The sequence below is a fragment of the Elephas maximus genome, chromosome 22 (genome assembly GCF_024166365.1).
Source record: "Elephas maximus indicus isolate mEleMax1 chromosome 22, mEleMax1 primary haplotype, whole genome shotgun sequence".
Lineage (NCBI taxonomy): Eukaryota > Metazoa > Chordata > Mammalia > Proboscidea > Elephantidae > Elephas > Elephas maximus.
Window position 1 is genome coordinate 76,908,468 of NC_064840.1, and position 18,379 is coordinate 76,926,846.

At 39.5% G+C, this 18,379-nt stretch overlaps 1 protein-coding gene across 12 annotated transcripts in view; it reads left to right on the forward strand.

Annotated features, from left to right (window-relative positions):
• PCM1 (pericentriolar material 1) overlaps window positions 1-18,379 on the forward strand; it is a 112,154-nt gene that overhangs the window by 51,256 nt on the left and 42,519 nt on the right. For 6 of the 12 annotated variants that reach the window (XM_049866615.1, XM_049866620.1, XM_049866621.1 and 3 more), the window contains 5 exons: window positions 5,650-5,811; window positions 8,205-8,261; window positions 10,871-11,043; window positions 11,406-11,537; window positions 16,777-16,897. In XM_049866615.1, the coding sequence (XP_049722572.1) occupies window positions 5,650-5,811; window positions 8,205-8,261; window positions 10,871-11,043; window positions 11,406-11,537; window positions 16,777-16,897 (645 nt within the window). The remainder of the gene's footprint in view (window positions 1-5,649; window positions 5,812-8,204; window positions 8,262-10,870; window positions 11,044-11,405; window positions 11,538-16,776; window positions 16,898-18,379) is intronic. The other 6 variants (XM_049866619.1, XM_049866625.1, XM_049866624.1 and 3 more) reach the window with 2 other exon arrangements.

The following is an 18,379-nucleotide window of genomic DNA, read 5'->3' on the forward strand; positions in this document are numbered from 1 at the left end:
CAAAAGCAGATTCACGTTGTTCCACAGGCGTTCCTGATCACCTGTCGCATGCTTTGTTAGTGAGAGCCCCACCTGGAGGCACACAGCCGCAAGTAGAAGGCTTGGCGACAGAATCAAACTGACGTGTGGCAGAGCCAGGCTAATACTTAGCAAAATCACACTGGTCAGCTAGAGCCTTACTGTTCAAAGTGCGGACTGTGGGCAAGCAGCATCGCTGTCATCTGGGAGCTTAGACAACTGTAGACCAGTCAGCCTGTGTGCATTTTAACGAGATTTTAGATGTTGTAGTGTGAAGGCGGCCACATTAAAGTCTGAGAAGCACCAACTCAGACCACTAATCTATGTTGCTTTTGATCTCTTTGTGGGATAGCAGTAGAAAAAGGGACATTTTACTTTGTCTGGAAGGGAGTGGTAAATGGAGGTGGCTGGAGAGAAGGTTGGAAGCTATTCTAGCTTGTAGCAACAACAAGAACAGTGTGGAGCCAGGAAGAAGCAGGAAGAGCTCAGAGGAGTTGTGGAAGGAAACGGTGTGGCAAAAATGTTAAACCTGAGAAAGCCTTCACATATAAATATGGGTATTAGTGCACGTGGTATTAGGTTTTAGAGTATATGTAATAATCATCTTGTAAATTTTAGCTCAAGTTCAGACCTTACGAGTTACATGGTTTTTATTTTTGGTCTTGCTAGGCTTTTCCCATATCGACCTGTAACCTGGTATGGTCAGTGGTACCAGGCCTGTTCCTTTTTTTTGCTGTTCAGAGAGGAGTAGGAGCATGTAGTCTAGATTCTCCTAATTTCCGTCTTAGATAGGATAGAGTTGTCAGTGTACTGATCCCTGGTTCTCACCATCTTGCATCTTAATTTCTACGCTCCTTGCCCACTAACGAGGACTGAGATGAAATGGATGGTCAGCCATAGGACAAGGCAAGGCCTAACTGAGTGGGCTGGTAAAGAACAATGAGCTTTTTTTAGGTTGAGACAGTGTGTTACTTACATAGAAAAGGTAGCCAGAGATATCAGCTGTCCCTTGTCCCTCACACCGAAAGGATGACACTGAAGCAGCCCAGGTGGTGGGACACTGTTGCTGAGGAGCAGGTGCCAAGCTACAGCGAAGCAGTTTATGGCCTCCAGTTGTGCACTAAGAGGGCAGGCAAGGCAGAGAGGCCCAGGAGATGGTGAGGGCCCTCTCAGGCTAGCCTGCTGGAAGGGGTAGGGAGGCATGTGGAAATGGCCACAGGGCGGCTCCTCACAAGCCTGCGTTCATGTTCCCAGAGGATGAGAAGGCCTTCTGCCGAGAGTTAGATCCAGCTGTGGTGCGAGAGTTGCCTCTGGCCCTGGTGGGTATGTGCAGAGTCTCTGGGGTGCCATGCCGAGCTCTTCCCCTGTAAATGGAGGCAAAGCCAGAAGTACTGTTTTCTTTAGCCTTGTCTGCCACTCATCCTGAGAAAAACAGCATGGGGTAAGAGTGGTGATGCCGGAGAGGAGGTGGTGGAGAGGAGGTGACGCTTCACCGGTAGGAAGCGCCGTGTGTTGTTACTGCTGGACTCCCGCCGCCCCAGCTGCCATTGCTCTGAAGCACGTGAAGTAATGGCTTCCTCACTCCTGCTGCAGCCAGTCACATCGTAGCATCTTTACTTTGGAAATCCAATCCTGGATGTTTCTAATTTGTGACTTAAATGTAACACCACAGTTTTTCCCTTTTCACACCATGTAAATATTTATAGCCTGCTTCTCTTCACAGTTTCAGTTGAGTTGGAGGGTGAGTGTATTGAAGTGGCTACTGTGACTTCCTAAAGAGAATTTTGTGTGTGATACATCACCTGTCCTTTCATTTCAATTAAAATTTACTCAGCCATTTTCATGTGATACAGTAACAACAGTCAAAAACTGCATTTCATTTTATATAAATGTTCTTGTTAGAATAACGTGTTTTTTCTCTAGAGCTTTGTGTACCATTAGTTAAATAAGCAATAGTGCTGTCAGTCAAATCATATTTTACGTATTGCTTTCCACAATAAAATTCTTGGTTTCTGGGCCTGTTTGATTGCAGGACCTGTTTTATGTTTCAGCCAATAGTATAATCGAGTGGCTGTTTTTCCCTGTAATTTTTGTGCAGAATGGGTGAGAGTGGCAGGACTTCAGACCAAAAGACCAAGAAAGAAACCAGCAACCTAAATGTGAGATGATGAAGTCCTGACTTGAATATGGGCTTTGGAATAGAGGAGGAGGGTTGAATCCAGATAGGATATCATACCAAGAATAAATTGACAGTGTCTTGGGAACTTATTTGTTATGAAGCAGTTTACAATGTAAAATAGTTCCAAGGTGAAGGGAACTGTGTTGGAGACCAAGTAGGATTATGGAAGATGTCTGCTTAAACAGGCGTGCGTGCAGCTCACCCTCTTCCAGTTACCAGCTAACTATGGAGGCAGCGAGGCTGTAGGTTCTGCTGGCTCCTTCAGAGAGTGTCTAGGGCAAAGGTCAGAGCTCCATTGTTCTTAAAGAAAGGTTGTTTAGGGGAAACACGTGCAGCCCCTCTTTGGATCTCTTCTCCCAAGAGGAGTGGTCTTTTGCCACATCAGGCTTCTAGTGGGCAAGGGGTGCCATTGAACAGGTAGGTGACATCCTCCCAACCTTCCAAAGGGGACAGCATTAGCCTTGGCAGCTGAGGAGAGAAGGGTCTCTTATTGTCTTGATGGGAGACTGACAGCTTGCTGGCCAGAACATTCCTTGACCATAGGAGAGAGACTTTGGTTTTCCCAGCATGACCCAGCACTTGGGTCCAGCCTTATGGGTGGGTAGGTAGGGCCATGACCAGGTCACTGACTGCACAGAAAAAGGACCCAGCAGCCGGAGAGAAGATGCAGAATCAGACAGCTAGGAGAGATGAACCATGTAAAATAGAGTTATTGAAGGAAATACACACTTTAACAAAATAATATGCACACGTAAGCGGATTTAATTATAACAAACAAAATATTCTTTAGAACTAGAAAAAATGACTTCCACATTTTTGTGTGTGTGCATGTTTTTTTTTTAATTGTGCGCTAGGTGAAACAATTTACGAGCAAATTTGTTTCTTATTCAGCAGTTTATACACAAATTATTTTGTGACATTGGTTGCAATCCCCATGACGTGTCAGCATCTCCCCTTCCACACCCCAATTCCCTGTTTCCATCTGTCCATTTGTCCTGTCCCTTCCTGCCTTCTCACACTTAACGTTTAAATTATTAGATAAAGATGATGGATGCTAGTAAGTTCCAAATTAGTGGCCTTAGAAATCAAGGGGAAGAAATAGCTCATTTCTCAGAGCAAAAAGTACTAAGAGGTAAAATCAAGAAGAATAAGATTAGAGGCTTAAGGACAAATCCTAGGAATCTAGTATACAGGAGTTCCAGAAGAGAGAAAAAAATGTGTAGGAGAGGCAAGAATTGAGTAAATAACTAAGGGGAATCTGTAGCTGAAGAAGGACTCGAGTCTGCAGGTTAAAACGCCTGACTGTTGTCCAGCCAGGAGTGAAGGGCGGAAAAAAAAAATCATTCTCTGTGTTTTTTCTGGTAAAATCCCTAATTCTGAGGAAAAAGTAAAAACTTCATAGGCTTCCAGACCGAAAGTACAAGTTACAAATAAAAAGAACCAAACTGACATCAAGCAATCTTATGTACAACACAAAAAGTAGAAGACAGTGGAGTAGCATCCACGAAGTGCCCAAAAAGGACTGCAGGTCAAGAATCCAGTACTCTGCCGGGATACCCTTTACCTGTTGAGATGAAAAGAAGATGTTGCTGTAGCCAGTCTGCAGAAACTACCCTGAGGGAAACTGCACAAGAGAGACCTTCATAAGGGATGGAGAAGAGGTAACAGTTCAGTGAGGAAATAGATCACTCTCACTTATTAATAGAAACTCAAAATATTAGCAGATTCTACCAGTGTACGAAAGGAATATTAAAATGTGTGAGTAGGATTTATCACAGGAGTGTAATCGTGATTCAGTATGAGAAAATGTGTCAACGGAATTTATTATATCAACAATTTAAATGACAAAAACCGTATCATTGGAGCGGCACATTAGATGACATTTGAAATTGTTCCTAAAGTTCCAAGTACAGTGGACACAAGACAAATACAGTGACTCTTAGCAAGAGAAGGTAGGTGGGACTAGCCTGTAGGATCGCCAGGAGTTGGGGTGACTGGACAGCAATGGGTTTGTTTTTTTATTAGCCAATACCCAATCAAAAAAGAAAAAAGAAGAAAAACCTAGTGTCAGTACAAATACGCCAAAGACATTCCTATCAAATTGAGCAACCTAGCAGAGATCCACTCCACCACCATCATTTACATGTATGAGAAAGCATCGTGACAAGAAATGAAACAATTGTTAGGAAAGGAGGAAGATAAATTTTATATACGTTTTTTCTAATGATATTTTTGTATACGAAGAAAACCCAGGAGACAACGGAAAATAGCTCTATAATTGATAAGGTAAACTGCCAAAATGGCTGGTTATAAAATAAATGTGGAGATATTTTTCTCTATTACAGTAAAAAACATTAGAAGTGAAAGTGGCAGGAAGTATTTTCCTCACAGGAGTTCTCAAAGCTCTTGGGGGGTCAGGCAGGCATCAGGAATAGATTTATCAAGGAAAGTACAGGATCTATAGAAAGAAATCTGCAAAACGTTTTTTAAGAGTGTGAAATAGGATTGAACAAATATGAAAACAAAGATGTTCTTGAATGGGAATGCATAAAATTATTAAATGTCATCAATTCTTCCCAAATTAATATGCTTTTAATGTGATTCCATTTTGAATCCCCACGAACTATTTTTGAAATGGGGAAAAAAAAATCTCAGCACTTAAATGGGAGGACAGATGTCCAAGGATAACCAAGAAAAGCTAGGTGGGACTTGCCTTTCCTTACCAGATGGTTAAACGTGCTATAAAACTTCTGTGGCCAAAAGAATGTGAGAATGTCACTGGGATAGATAACTTGAACAGCTAGAATGCCAGAAATGAAATTCACTGTGTATGGGATTAAGTATGTAAACCAAAATTACACTTTAATTCAGTGGGAAGAGGGTGGTTTATTTAGGTAAAACCATCTATCTGTGTGGAACAAAACAGCTGAATTTGTACGTTGCATAATATACTAAATAAATTTAAAAAAAGAAGACTTAACAGAATAAATGGATAAGCTGTGCGTGGAGAATGCCTTTTAATAGAGATATGTCACATAAAAGGTATAAAAGGAAAGGCACATTTAACTATTTAATTTCCATTACTGTTTATTATATGTATTTTGTATAGATTGATTCTTTTATTTCCTAATACTGAAAAATTGTTAATTTGGAGTCCAGAAGAGAATTTGGGTTGTATAGGGCCTGCCATGTGGTTGGAATTGGACATACTTGTTAAGAGAGATGTCAAAGGACAAAGCAGGGTTAGAACTCTACTAACCTTACCCTGTGCTTCCAAAGTTTATTGCAGATAGCTCCAGGGTACATTAGTTACTGTTGTTTATTACACCAGGGCTCCATAGCATTCTAAGTTGAGCGGCCCGTACTGTTTACTGTGGAAACCCATTTCACTTTCAGCTTGAGTTAGTTGAAACAGATAACAGCTGTCACTTTTTTTTTTTTTTTTCACTCAGGGTATGAAAGCGCCAGCGTGTCTAGCACATGCGAACCTTGCAAAAGTAGGAACAGACATTCAGCCCAGACTGAAGAGCCTGTTCAGGCAAAAGTATTCAGAAAGAGTCACGAGCAGCTGGAAAAAATAATAAAATACAATAGGTCGACAGAAATATCTTCAGGTATGTTTCTTTTTTGTTTACGTTAAGGAGCTCCCAGATTTGAAACTGGCCTCTCAAAGATTTCTGTTTTGTAGAAAGTTTTATAGTAGATATTATGGTACACAGTCATTGATATCAAGAAATCTCAACTGGAAATATATTTTTGGGCTGTGATACTAGTTTTTGACACATTTTTATAGAATACTTTCTAAACAAAAGAATAGATACCATTGTGCAACTCCTCATTTGAAATTCTGGAACTCTCATTTGAATAAGAATTGATATAAAATCCTGTCATTCTGCCTAAAAGCTTTCATTTATTATGCCCACAGAGTGGAATTTGAATGCCTTAATGTGACATGTGGCCCTCGGAAATTTGGTTACTTCCTGCCTCTCCACACTCCTCTGACTCCTCTCTGCCTTGAACTTCATTCTTCCGTTGGCTTGCACTAAGTTTCCCATAGCTGTCCTGCTTTTTCTCAGCCCACAGCTGTCACGTCCCCATTGGCCTTTGTAAGCTCTTTTTCTGATTAAAAAAAAAAAAAAAAACGCAAACCCATTGCTGTCAAGTTGATTCTGACCAATAGTGACCCTATTGGACTGAGTAGAACTGCCCCGTAGGGTTTCCAGGGAGCACCTGGTGGATTTGAGCTGCTGGCCTTTTGGTTAGCAGCCAGAGCGCTTAACCACTACGCCACCAGAGTTTCCCATTTTCTGGTAGACTTATTATAAAACCTTAATTCTGGAACCCTGAAATTGCATCCTAAACTAAGCTGAGTCAGGTTCCCCTTTTCCCTTTTTGCTTCTGTTTCAGCCTGTGTAAACCTATCTTGTTGCCCATATCACGTTACACAGCATTTGCCTGTTTAAATGCATCGCCCTTTACAGTGGCCTGGCAGCAGGTTCTGCCTTTTCATGTTTGTATCTTAAATGTTAGTGATGAGGCCTGACACGTGGTAGGGGCTCAGTAAGTGCTTATTGAATCTGTAGACGTGTATGTGGTTGCCAGTGTTTTAGTTCAAGTAAGTCCTGGGAGTTTTCTGATTTACCGAGAATCGTAAGTGCATCTCGAAGAAATAGGGTTGAGAGAGTAAATACAAATTCAGGCAGCCCTCCGTTGTCAGTGAGATCCTTGGCGAAAATGGCAGCAGCAGCTACCCTTTATATCATGCTTGCTGTCTACAAATTACTAAGACATCTCACCTGGGGCTCCTAATCCTATGAGTTAGATTTATTTCTTTTTTGTAGATGAGGAAACATGGTCAAAGAAGGTAGCTGATTTTTACCAGCATTTAACAAGGGCCAATAATATAAACTAGCATAGCTTTCCTGGAAAGCTTCAGAAGTAGGAATCCATCCTAAGAAAATGAAAGTGAAAAAAACTTGGAATTTAGTGCTCTTTGGACTGTGATTCCGTTTGTGTTTAAGCAGAAACAGAAAATTGAATGGAGTAAGACAGGAAGAAAATATATCAGATATCGTTTCCTTCATTGTCATCTCAGACTTTCCTGTGTTTTCTAAAACTTTCATAATGAGCATGTATTACTTTCATAATCAGAAAAGAAACACCAGATTTGTTTGTATTTTGAAATGACTTCTTCAGGGTCATATTGCTCAGAAGTGGTACAGCTGAACTTTAAATTCTGGTCTGCTCTTACGTTCAGGATCCTTTTGGGAAAACTTCAGTTGTCTGAACCCTAGAACTTTGGGAAAATTTTACAATTTTCATCTCATTTCGCTATCTTTATCAAACAGTGGTATATATTCCCTAGTGGTTTACTCCCAAAGAGTAGTTGGGTGGGGGTTAGGGAAGGGGATTAAATTGAAAGGTTTAAAAACTTACATATCAGTCACCTGAATAACTGATAGTTGACCGTAATACTTCAGACCTTATTACTATCACTTGGAAAAATATAATGATTGAATTTTAGTGAATTAAAAAACATACGTGAATAGTGTAAATACACTTTTGTATATATTTACATTTGTACATGCTCAAGATTTAGTTTTAACCATTACTTCACAGTTTTTATAGCATGAAAAAGTAGTTGTTATTATTTTATCATGATACTTGTTAAATAAACTGTAGCATATGTGACTGCTGGTATCAAGTTGCCCAGTTCTTTTCTCCCTGGGGAATTTTGGGCTGTTCTAAGCTTGAATGGCAGAAGTGTTCATGGTAGTCATCATCAGTCACATTAATAAAAGCTGGTAAACTTTTTGGGGTTTTTCCATCTGGTGAGTCTGTTTTTAAGTGAGCATAAACCATGCCTGGTAATAAAATTTCAGTTCAGGCAAACAGTTTTAAAGAACTTTGCTTATTTCTTTTTTTCATTCACTGATTCATATGATAGCCCCTGTCTTTCCTACTCATACGCATTTTGTGTTCATCCTCTGTCTGCCCTTTCCCGCAGCACCTGCTAGGAGAATACCTCAGCAGGCTAACAGAAATGCATGCGATGAAGCGCCAGGTAACAGTTGGCTTAGTTTTGGTGTCAGCGTCTTCTTGTTAATTTTTTTTTCCATTGGTCCTAAAATCCTTGGTTTTATTGCTTTAATTTTTTTTAATTTAGCTTAGCGTGTATATGTTATTGTTTCACTGTTGTAAAAATGAGAGAATTCATATTCACAGAAGTCTGAAGTCTTTCATTTATAACTCTTGGTAAAATTGGCTGCTTTTCTTATTTTTGTTTTCTGTTAGTGTCTGTAACATAACCCACACAGTCGTATGGGTGGTAGAAACTTTTTATGATTTAGTGTTTGATTTGAAGTTACTTTCTATTTCTTAAATGCGTAAAAGCATGAACATTTTTTGAAAACAAAATGTAGTTATTTTTTATTCCTGGCTCTGATTTACGGTGTCAGGTATTGCATATGATTTGTGTTGCAGTTTGGTTGCTTTCCATTACTGATCAGTATCTGTTAAAAATAACAGTTATGACATGTGAAGATAAAGATCATGGAAAATTACAAAGATTCCAAAATGATTTTTTTTAATCTTTAAACTATTTTTATTAAAGTAAGGTTCTGAATGATTTGGAACTATAAATATCCTTTAGCTCCTTCTGTAGCTGTAGATGAGTGAAAAGTAAAAGCCTGCTATGAGCCTTTAGGGGAATCCGAGAGAAGTAAAACAAGGACCCAGAACTGACAAAAGCTGAATGTATCAGTAGCACATCCAAGAGAGAAGAACTCTGGAAACTGGAGAGGGGACAGACGAGATGGAACCAGAGACACCTGACTGACAGCAGGACTTTTTCTGGCCTGTACTCATTAATTTTAGTGCAGAAGAAAAAACTACCACGAACCTTCTACCTCTTGACTGCTGCAGGGAGGGAAGGGTGTTTGTCATAATTTATTATTTGGGAATAATTTAATCTTTAAAAAAATTTAATCTTTACTGACACATAATTTGGAGTGATAATTTCATCACATACCAAAATAGTAAAGATGTTATTAAAATATGCTTTGTTTTTATGTCTTTGAAATAAATCACATTTGGGTGTTGTAAAACTCCTAAGAACTTTAGTGTATTGATTCACCCATTATAAGTGTCTGAGGCAAGATAGAGAAGTTGTGTTTTTTACTGTTGTTTCTTTATATTTGTGGGAAATGAGACCTTAATGTGTTATCACTTAGCACATTAGTGGAAACTTTTTTTTGTTGGAGCACATTCCTCTCGTTTTCTCTGAACCTTTCTTAGAAACTTGTCACTAGTTCTCGTGGAACCTGAACATTTACTGTGGTTCTACCATTGCTCGAGAAAGTTTATAGCATTGGATAGCTGGGAGAGCCACTTGCAGATTTTTTTCCTCCCAGACCCACCCACTGCCGTCGAGCCAATTCCGACTCATAGCGACCCTATAGGACGGAGTAGAACTGCCCCACAGAGTTTCCAAGGAGCGCCTGGTGGATTCAAACTGCCGACCTTTTGGTTAGCAGCCGTAGCACTTAACCACTACGCCACCAGGGTTTCCTTTTCTCAGATAGAGAACTCGAAATTGGAACAGTTCTGGTTTGTACTCTTAAAAGCATGAGTATATAGCTTTAAGAATGGCAACTTTGCGTTGTCCAAAGATGCATACAACAGAATCTTAGCTAAATAATAGAGAGTCTGGATTCTGTGGAACTGAAAACTTGAGATAGGTCACTGCCTGATCCAGAGTTTAAAAGCCAGTTGCCACCAAGCCTCTTCCAACTCATGGGGCCCCCACATCTGTCAGAATAGAACTGTGCTCCGTGGCTGATTTTTTGGAAGCAGGTTGCCAGGCCTCTCTTCCGAGCCTCTTGTGGGTGGACTTGAACCGCCAGGCTTTCAGTTAGTAGCCAAACATGTTAACTGCGCCACCTAGAGACTCCGTTCCACTTAGCATAGTGAAATTGACCCATCGCATTATAGTTACAAGTTCAGGTTTCATTGCTATAACACTTAATTTTCTGTGTGATGGATGGGATTTGAAATTAGTGGACCTAAATAGTAGCAGGAAATCCAGGGTGTGGCATAGTGGTTGAGAGCTCGGTTGCTTACCAAAAGGTCAGCAGTTCGAATCCAGCAGGTCAGGCACTCCTTGGAAACCCTGTGGGGCAGATCCACTCTGTCTTACAGGGCTGAGTCAGAATAGACTCTACGGCAACAGGTTTTTTAAAAAGTGGTAGCTACCATGCCAGTATGCAGTTTGTTCTTGGCATTAACGACATAAATTTCCTTTTCTTTAACGAGTTTCACATTAGCAAAGAAGAAAAAAAAATTTACATGGTTTATTTCATCAAAGTGCTGAAAGATTTTCACTGATCATTCCTATGAAACGTTTCCAAGTATTTTTAATCGAGAAATAAGTGTGATCTAACAAGTGCTAGGTAATATTATTTATGCATTTAGATGTTTAACATACGGTACTTAACTCTGTAATTTTAAGGTTCTTTTTCTGTTCTGAAAGCCTTCTAAAAGCCTAAAAGCCTTGAAAGAGATTTTGTTTTGATTTTTAAGTAATTGAAACCTGAGAGTAATGATATGAGTTAATAGATAGCATCCTGAAGATTATCCATCAACACTGATTTTCTGATCTGTTATATCTTCCAGAAACTGGGAGTGATTTTTCCCTGTTTGAAGCCTTGCGGGATACTATTTATTCTGAAGTAGCAACGTTAATTTCTCAAAATGAGTCTCGTCCACATTTCCTTATTGAACTCTTCCATGAGCTTCAGCTACTCAACACAGACTACCTGAGACAGAGAGCCTTATACGCATTGCAGGTATGTGCTACATGACTGTTTTTCCCACCTTATCAGTTACCACCTTTCCTCATTATTTTATCTGGTTCCTTCTTAGTCTGACGCATGTTCTTGTTCCATGTGTGTTTTGATCTGTTTTCTGCGTGTGTGCTTTCTTGCCATTTTACTTACAACTTCTTCTGTGGCCTAAGTAGTTTTTAGATGAAGTCTTTTCCTGAGAAATTTTCCAGTGTTTTGTCTTCAATGTTATTTCATCCTCACAGTTAACCTGTGAGATGAGAAATAGTGCATCTGTCTCCTGTCTGCTTCTGCCTTTAGGTGTATGATATGAACTGGAGACTGTACGTGTTCTGTGTGAGTTACTGCCCTGTTTCCTTATCTAGGACCTAGTATCCAGACATGTTTCTGAGAGCCATGAAAAGGAAGACGAGCAGGTGAAGTCGGTGAATTCTGGCACTTGGATAGCATCAAACTCAGAACTTACTCCCAGTGAGAGCCTTGCTACCACTGATGATGTAAGCTGACACATGAGGGAAATGGAGGCATGATTTCAGTATGCAGTAAACACAAGCTGACTAGATGGTTGTCAAACAGTGTGAGCACATCTCACATTTGGGTTTGGGCTTTTTTAAAAACTCCAGGATGATGTGGTACATGATTTTTATTTTGAGGTGAGGTATAAAACTCAGTTAAAATATAACACCAGTAAAGCACCTGAAATTATATGTAAGTGCAGATTTTGAGGTCTAAAATAACCGTATTTATAGCCCTGTTGCCCAAGATGGGGGCTGACTCATAACGGACATTTAATAAGTATATTTGTGGTTATTCAAAATAATCAGTAAACCAGATAGCAATCAGTAAAGGCCCTTGAATAAGTAAGTACAAAATAAATTAAATTTTTGGGTAAAAGAGAAGCCTAGTTAAAAGATAGTCATCTGGGGGGTGAGGAGGGGGATGCACCTTAATATATGTTAGTCGATGAAGCAGATTTTGAATAAAAAGGACCTAGAACTGGACAAGAGTCATGAGGAGAATGGCATAAATTCGGTAAACTGGGTCCTCCAGTGTAGCTGGGGATTGCATCATCTCTGTCTTTGTGTTTTTAGTTCTCAGCACCTAGCACGTAGTGGATTGAAAACTGCCAGGTTACTGAGGAGATAACGTGCTAGATATTTGAAAACCACCTTTAAAGGCCCAGTGGCAAAGTTGTGAGGCCTTCGGTGTGTTGTGAAAGGTCGTAGTGGTCCTGGGATAGCAGGTGTGTTCATTTTGATTCCTGCTCTGGCACCAGAGTTGAGGTCCTTGGGAAGAGTGCCATGGATGATTAGCAGGTCATGTCTGCAGCCGATCGAGAGTGGGAAGCATGCGTCCTGGGTTTCTGTCCTCAACTGAAATGTTAACAGAAGTATTTTCTCAAAAGGTTGCTCCTTTAAGAGAAGTTTTTATTTTACTGATGTCTATTTCTTAATAAATTTATCTGGTCTTATCTGTTCTTCAGATATAGTAATTTCCTTGAAACTATTGAGGACTTACCCTGATTTTTTTTTCTATTTTTAACTTATGTTGAAAATAATGCTTCCCCAAAAAGATTTTCTACTTAAAACCTTTTTCCACGGGTTCAGCTCGTATACTACTGTGAACGTGAATCTCTGTCTGAGAACTACATGACTTCTGTTGACTTTACAATGTCAAATATAAATTAGTGTAAATAATTTGCTATTTTGGATTAGTGGTGCAGTGGTTAGGAGCTACGGCTACTAACCAGAAGGTTGGAAGTTTTAACTCCACCAGCCAGTTCTTGGAAACCTTATGAGGCAGTTCTCCTCTGTTCTATAGCATTACTATGAGTTGGAATTGACTTAACAGGAACAGGGTTTTTTTTTTTTTTAACTATTTGAAAATTATGTGCTCATATTTGTGGAAAATGAAAAGTGGGTTCAGCTCTGTACATAAAAAATAGGAGATACTAGGTTATATTAAGGTTTATTAGGCATTTAAATGACTTACTGAGAGAATAAAGTCTCATTCTTAGAAATCTTTAGTAATTTTATATGCTTCCCTTTTATCCAAGTTTCATATAAGCAATGTACCATTTATTTTAAAAGACTTGAGCACATTGGTCAGCGCCATCAATAGCAGATTTCGAAAATCTACAATTTAAGATGAAGTTAGCCTGAGGAGGTTTCAGAATTAAATAAAATTCAAAGATACTATACTGCCTGGTGGCGCAGTGGTAAAGAGCTATGTCCGCTAACCAAAAGGCCAGCAGTTGGAACCCACCCGCTGCTCCTTGGAAACCTTGTTTGAGGCAGTTCTCCTCTGACCTCTGGGGTCGCTGTGGGTTGGAATCAGCTCAGTGGCAAAGGGTTTCAGCCCTGCCTGGTAAGTAGGGCCTTGACATAAATAACACTATGAAGTATTACTTTTAGATAAATAAATGAGTTGGTTTTTCCTCCAGAACTTAAACTCAGCATTAATGTCAGCATTTCCCCTTTATTTATGCTGTTTAGTCAGCAGCAGCAGCAGCACAGCGTCCAGGGTTGATGCACAGAGACCTAGAGAAACACTGGTCAGCAGAACTTTGTCCAGTGATGGAGAGGGTCTGTGTCTGCATTGTCTGACACAATAGGCACAGCCACCTGTAGCCGCGAAGAACTTGGATCAGGGTTAGTGCAACTGAGAGACTGAATTTTTTAATACATTTCATGTAAATAATTTAGATTTAAACATGGCTGGTTGTTACTGTATTAGACACATACAGAGTCTCATTCTCCATGTTTCTAGGCCAAGGTCATTTGATCTCCATCCATGTAATCTCATAGCTGTTTGTTGTCCAGGAAGTTTGAAGGAATAAAGTATTAAGGATGTGAGGTTGTACCTTGCCTTTCCAGCAGACAGGAGCATTGCACAGTGTGTAAGAATCTTCATGCCTAGGAGCCTAGACAGAAAGTGAGGATGGGTGTCTGGGAGTTAAAGGTCGCAGAGGGTGGGGTGGAGGAAAAGGAAGGAACACTTTACACCTGTGGATTGCACTGAACACTTTACATCTTCTACTGCAGGCGCTGTAAATGGTAAATGCACAAGGGCTGACCTTTAGGTCTCACTTGAAGGAGCAGCAAAATATGGTCCTGGCATGGCAGATGCCTTCATTTTTTTATGTCTTGTTCCATAAAACATGTTCCCTCACACATGAATTTCCTTTAACCAGAGACAAAACTTTTGTTTCATAATTTCTGCATAATTGAAGATAGAAAACTTAAAAAGATCAATAGCTAGGAAAAAGAACACAATTGGGAAATGAGTTCCAGACACAATGTGAGACTCCTAGTTCACACTGTATATGTAAATTAATTTTATATGACATAAAGACCTGTAAAAGGGGAGGTCAGCACAACTGGACTGGACCAAAAGCAAAGAAGTTTCCTGAATAAACTGAATGCTTCAAAGGTCAGCGGAACAAGGGCAGGGATTTGGGAACTATGGCTTCAGGGGACATCGAAGTCAATTGGCAAGATAAATTCTATTACGAAAACATTCTGCATCCCACTTTGAAGTGTGGCATCTGGGGTCTTAAACGCTAACAAGTGGCCATCTAAGATGCATCAATGAGTCTCAGCCCACCTGGATCAAAGGAGAATGAAGAACACCAAGATCACAAGGTAATTATGAGCCCAAGAGACAGAAAAGGCCACATGAACTAGAGACTACATCATCCTGAGACCAGAAGAACTAGATGGTGCCCGGCCACAACCGATGACTGCCCTGACAGGGAGCACAACAGAGAACCCCTGAGGGAGCAGGAGAACAGTGGGATGCAGACCCCAAATTCTCATAAAAAGACCAGACTTAATGGTCTGACTGAGACTAGAAGAATCCTGGCGGTCATGGTCCCCAAACCTTCTGTTGGCCCAGGACAGGAACCATTCCTAAAGGCAACTCATCAGAAATGGATTGGACTGGACAATGGGTTGGAGAGAGATGCTGATGAAGAGTGAGCTACTTGCATCAGGTGGACACTTGAGACTATGTTGACATCTCTTGTCTGGAGGGGAGATGAGAGGGTAGAGGGGGTTAGAAACTGGCAAAATGGTCACGGAAGGAGAAACTGGAAGGAGGGAGTGGGCTGACTCATTGGGGGAGGGTAAGTGGGAGTATGTAGTAAGGTGTATATAAGTTTGTATGTGAGAGACTGACTTGATTTGTAAACTTTCACTTAAAGCACAATAAAATTTTTTTTTTTTTTTTTTTAAAAAGGACCTGTAAAAGCTAAAACTAAAACTTTTAGAAGAAAACACAGGAGGTAGTCTTCATGACTGCAGCAAAGGCAGAGATTTCTGGGACACAGAAAACATTAACTGTAAAAGAAAAAACTAATAAATTAGACTTTGTGAAAATTAAAATCTTCTCTTTAAAAGATACAACTAGGAGAAAATTCCCAGTACGTATATCTGACAACCGACTTATATCTGGACTTTGTAAAGAACTCTTTACAACTCAGTATAGGACAAACAGCTCAGTAAAAAACGGGCAAGAGATTTGAACAGGTACTTCATGAAAAAAGATTTATGAATGGTCAGTAAGCAAATAAAAAAAAATGCTCAGTAGCATTTAGGCATCAAGGAAACGGCAAACTAAAATATGAGACGCCACATCATGCTCACTAGGGTGGCTAAAATTAAGTTGACAATAAGTGTTGGTGAAAATGTGGAGCGATTGGGACTTTCACACTGCTGGTGGGAACATAAAAGTGTATAACCACTTTGGAAGGCAGTTTGGCAGTTTCTTGTGAAGTTAAACCTAAACTTTGCATGTGACCTAGCAATTTCTCTTCTAGATATTCATCCAAAAGAAATGAAAACATATGTCTACAAAAATACTTGCATACTAATGTTCATATCAGCTTTATTCACGGTAGTCTCAAACTGGAACATCAAGAGAGAAATGGATAAACTGTGGTATATCCATACAGTGGAATACTATTCAGCCAGTAAAATAACATGAACTTATGACACACAACAGCATGGTTAATTTCAGAAACATAATGAGTAAAAGAAGCCAGACAACGAAGAGTATATACTGTGATTCTGTTTATATGAGGTTCAGAAGCAGCAGAACTGATCTGTGATGATAGAAATCTCATGAATGGTGTGTGGGGGGTTACTGTTTGCAGAGGGACACAAAGGAACTTTCTGGGCTGATGAAATGGTCTGTGTCTTTAGGGAAAGTGGTTACATGAGTGTATATGTTGTCAAAACTCAACCAAATTGCACACTTAAAATGGGTGCATTTGTATATAAATTATATTTTAATAAAATTTTTTTTTTTAATACGAATGATGCTTTTTTTTTTTTCTGATCTGAGACAACCAAGTATGGTAGTGAGGTACTAAGCATCATCAGAGTTTAGAAGCAGGAGAATGTTTGGGGGTACAGAAATAGTTTAAAAGTGAACTTTGGCAAATTTTAGGATTTCATCCATAGTTAGCTCTGTGTGCTTCATCTACGTGAAGACAAACGTGTTCTGTAACCCTACTTAATATTTTCTTGTTCTCTTTGATGATTTAACCTTAAACTAACATTGGTTCTATTACAGTCTTGTTTGGATAGAAGAGTCGTGACTTAATGTCTCTTAGATGTGTGGTTTTATGCAAATACTTAGTTTCCACATAAGATATCTACCGTTAATGATAAGATTTTTTTAAAGCAACATCAGGGATTTTTGTTTTGTGTTGTTTTCTTCACTGTAACTTAGGAAACCTTTGAGAAGAACTTTGAGAGAGAAACACATAAAATAAGTGAACAAAATGATGCTGACAACGCTAGCGTCATGTCTGTATCTTCAAATTTTGAACCTTTTGCAACAGATGATCTAGGTAAGCAGAAGTTTTATATAATCATACAACATGACTTTAGTCTGCTCTAGGCTTCGAATTACATCGATAAGGGCACAAAAATCTAGAAACACAAGGTGAGGTGGAAAGAAAAAAAAAAAATGGGCTTTAAATTCTGTCCATCAGTCTAAATTCAGGAGTCTCCTGGCTGTCAGCTCTTTGACCTTGGGCAAATCATCTAACCTTTCTGCATATACCAGAAAAGTGGGAACCTTACCTACCTTGCTCCGTTCTTGTGAAAAATACATAGAATATTCTAGCCTGCAGAATAGGAGTTCAGAAGATGTTAGTTTTCTTTCTTTCCCTTAAGGGAAGGCTGGAATTCAGAGGTGTCAATGCCACATCCAATCACATTTTCAGTAAAAACGCTGAACCCATAATTTGAGTTGGAGAACTGAAATTTCTTAGCATGTGTAATCTGTAGTGAAAAGCCCGGATAACTCGGGCATGTTGCCTTTTTTTTTTTTTTTTTTTTTAAATCAATGGTAAAACAAATAAAGCGTAGAGGTTTGCACAACTCCAAAGGGGGCAAAAATCTGAGTCCTAGACTTGAAAAGGAGATTAGAGAAAAGAAAAGTGTATGTACCTGATTCGTTTCCAGGCTCTGGCCTATCAGAAGTTATATCAGTATTCAGTCACTCAGACCTCCAGGCCACTTGGTTGATAAAATAATGCCTAGTGTTCTAGTGGTCACGTGATGAGAACAAGATTTAAACAATTGCAGAATCATTTTTCCAGTACAAAAAAAAAAAACTACAAAGAAAGGGTATAAGCCTTCCCCTATCACTAGGCATCTGTCTTTTACCAAAACAACAAATCTGTGTGCCTTATCCTGACTGTCAAGGACTCTTAACCCCTGACTCCCTCCTGAGTAAGTACCTGCCAGGTCTGTGCCGAGCTCATCTCATTACAGAGAACAATCATTGTGGCCAACCCTTTCCCCACGGTTGTCTCCCCTTTCTGAATTACCACGTGACTTTGAGTTCTACCTTTTTTTTTTCATTTACTGATGGCTTCTGTGTATCCTTCACCACGAGCATTGCCTGAAGCAGACATAGGGGAATTGAGAAATCCATTCATAGGCCTTGATCTTACCTTATTTGTATGAGATTGAATTGATTTTATCAGAATTTGCACCACATTAAAATATTTTTTCAGTACTGTTGGAGTGAAGCAGCATGATGTGGTGAAATACATAGGGACTTCTGAGCCTAAGAGGCCTGATTTCAAATCTCTGCTCCAACATTTAACTGGCTGTAAAACCTTGACCAGGTTGCCTGAGTTCTCTGAAAATGAGAGCACTATCATCTATAGGATTATGTTAAGGATTAAATTAAGAATGTGATAATACATGTAAATTAAGAATGTGACAATACATATGCCCAACTAGTGTACAGTACCTGGACCTTGTTAAAGCCAGTTTTGTTTCCCTATCTTCAGACATTTTTTAAATGAATATATTTT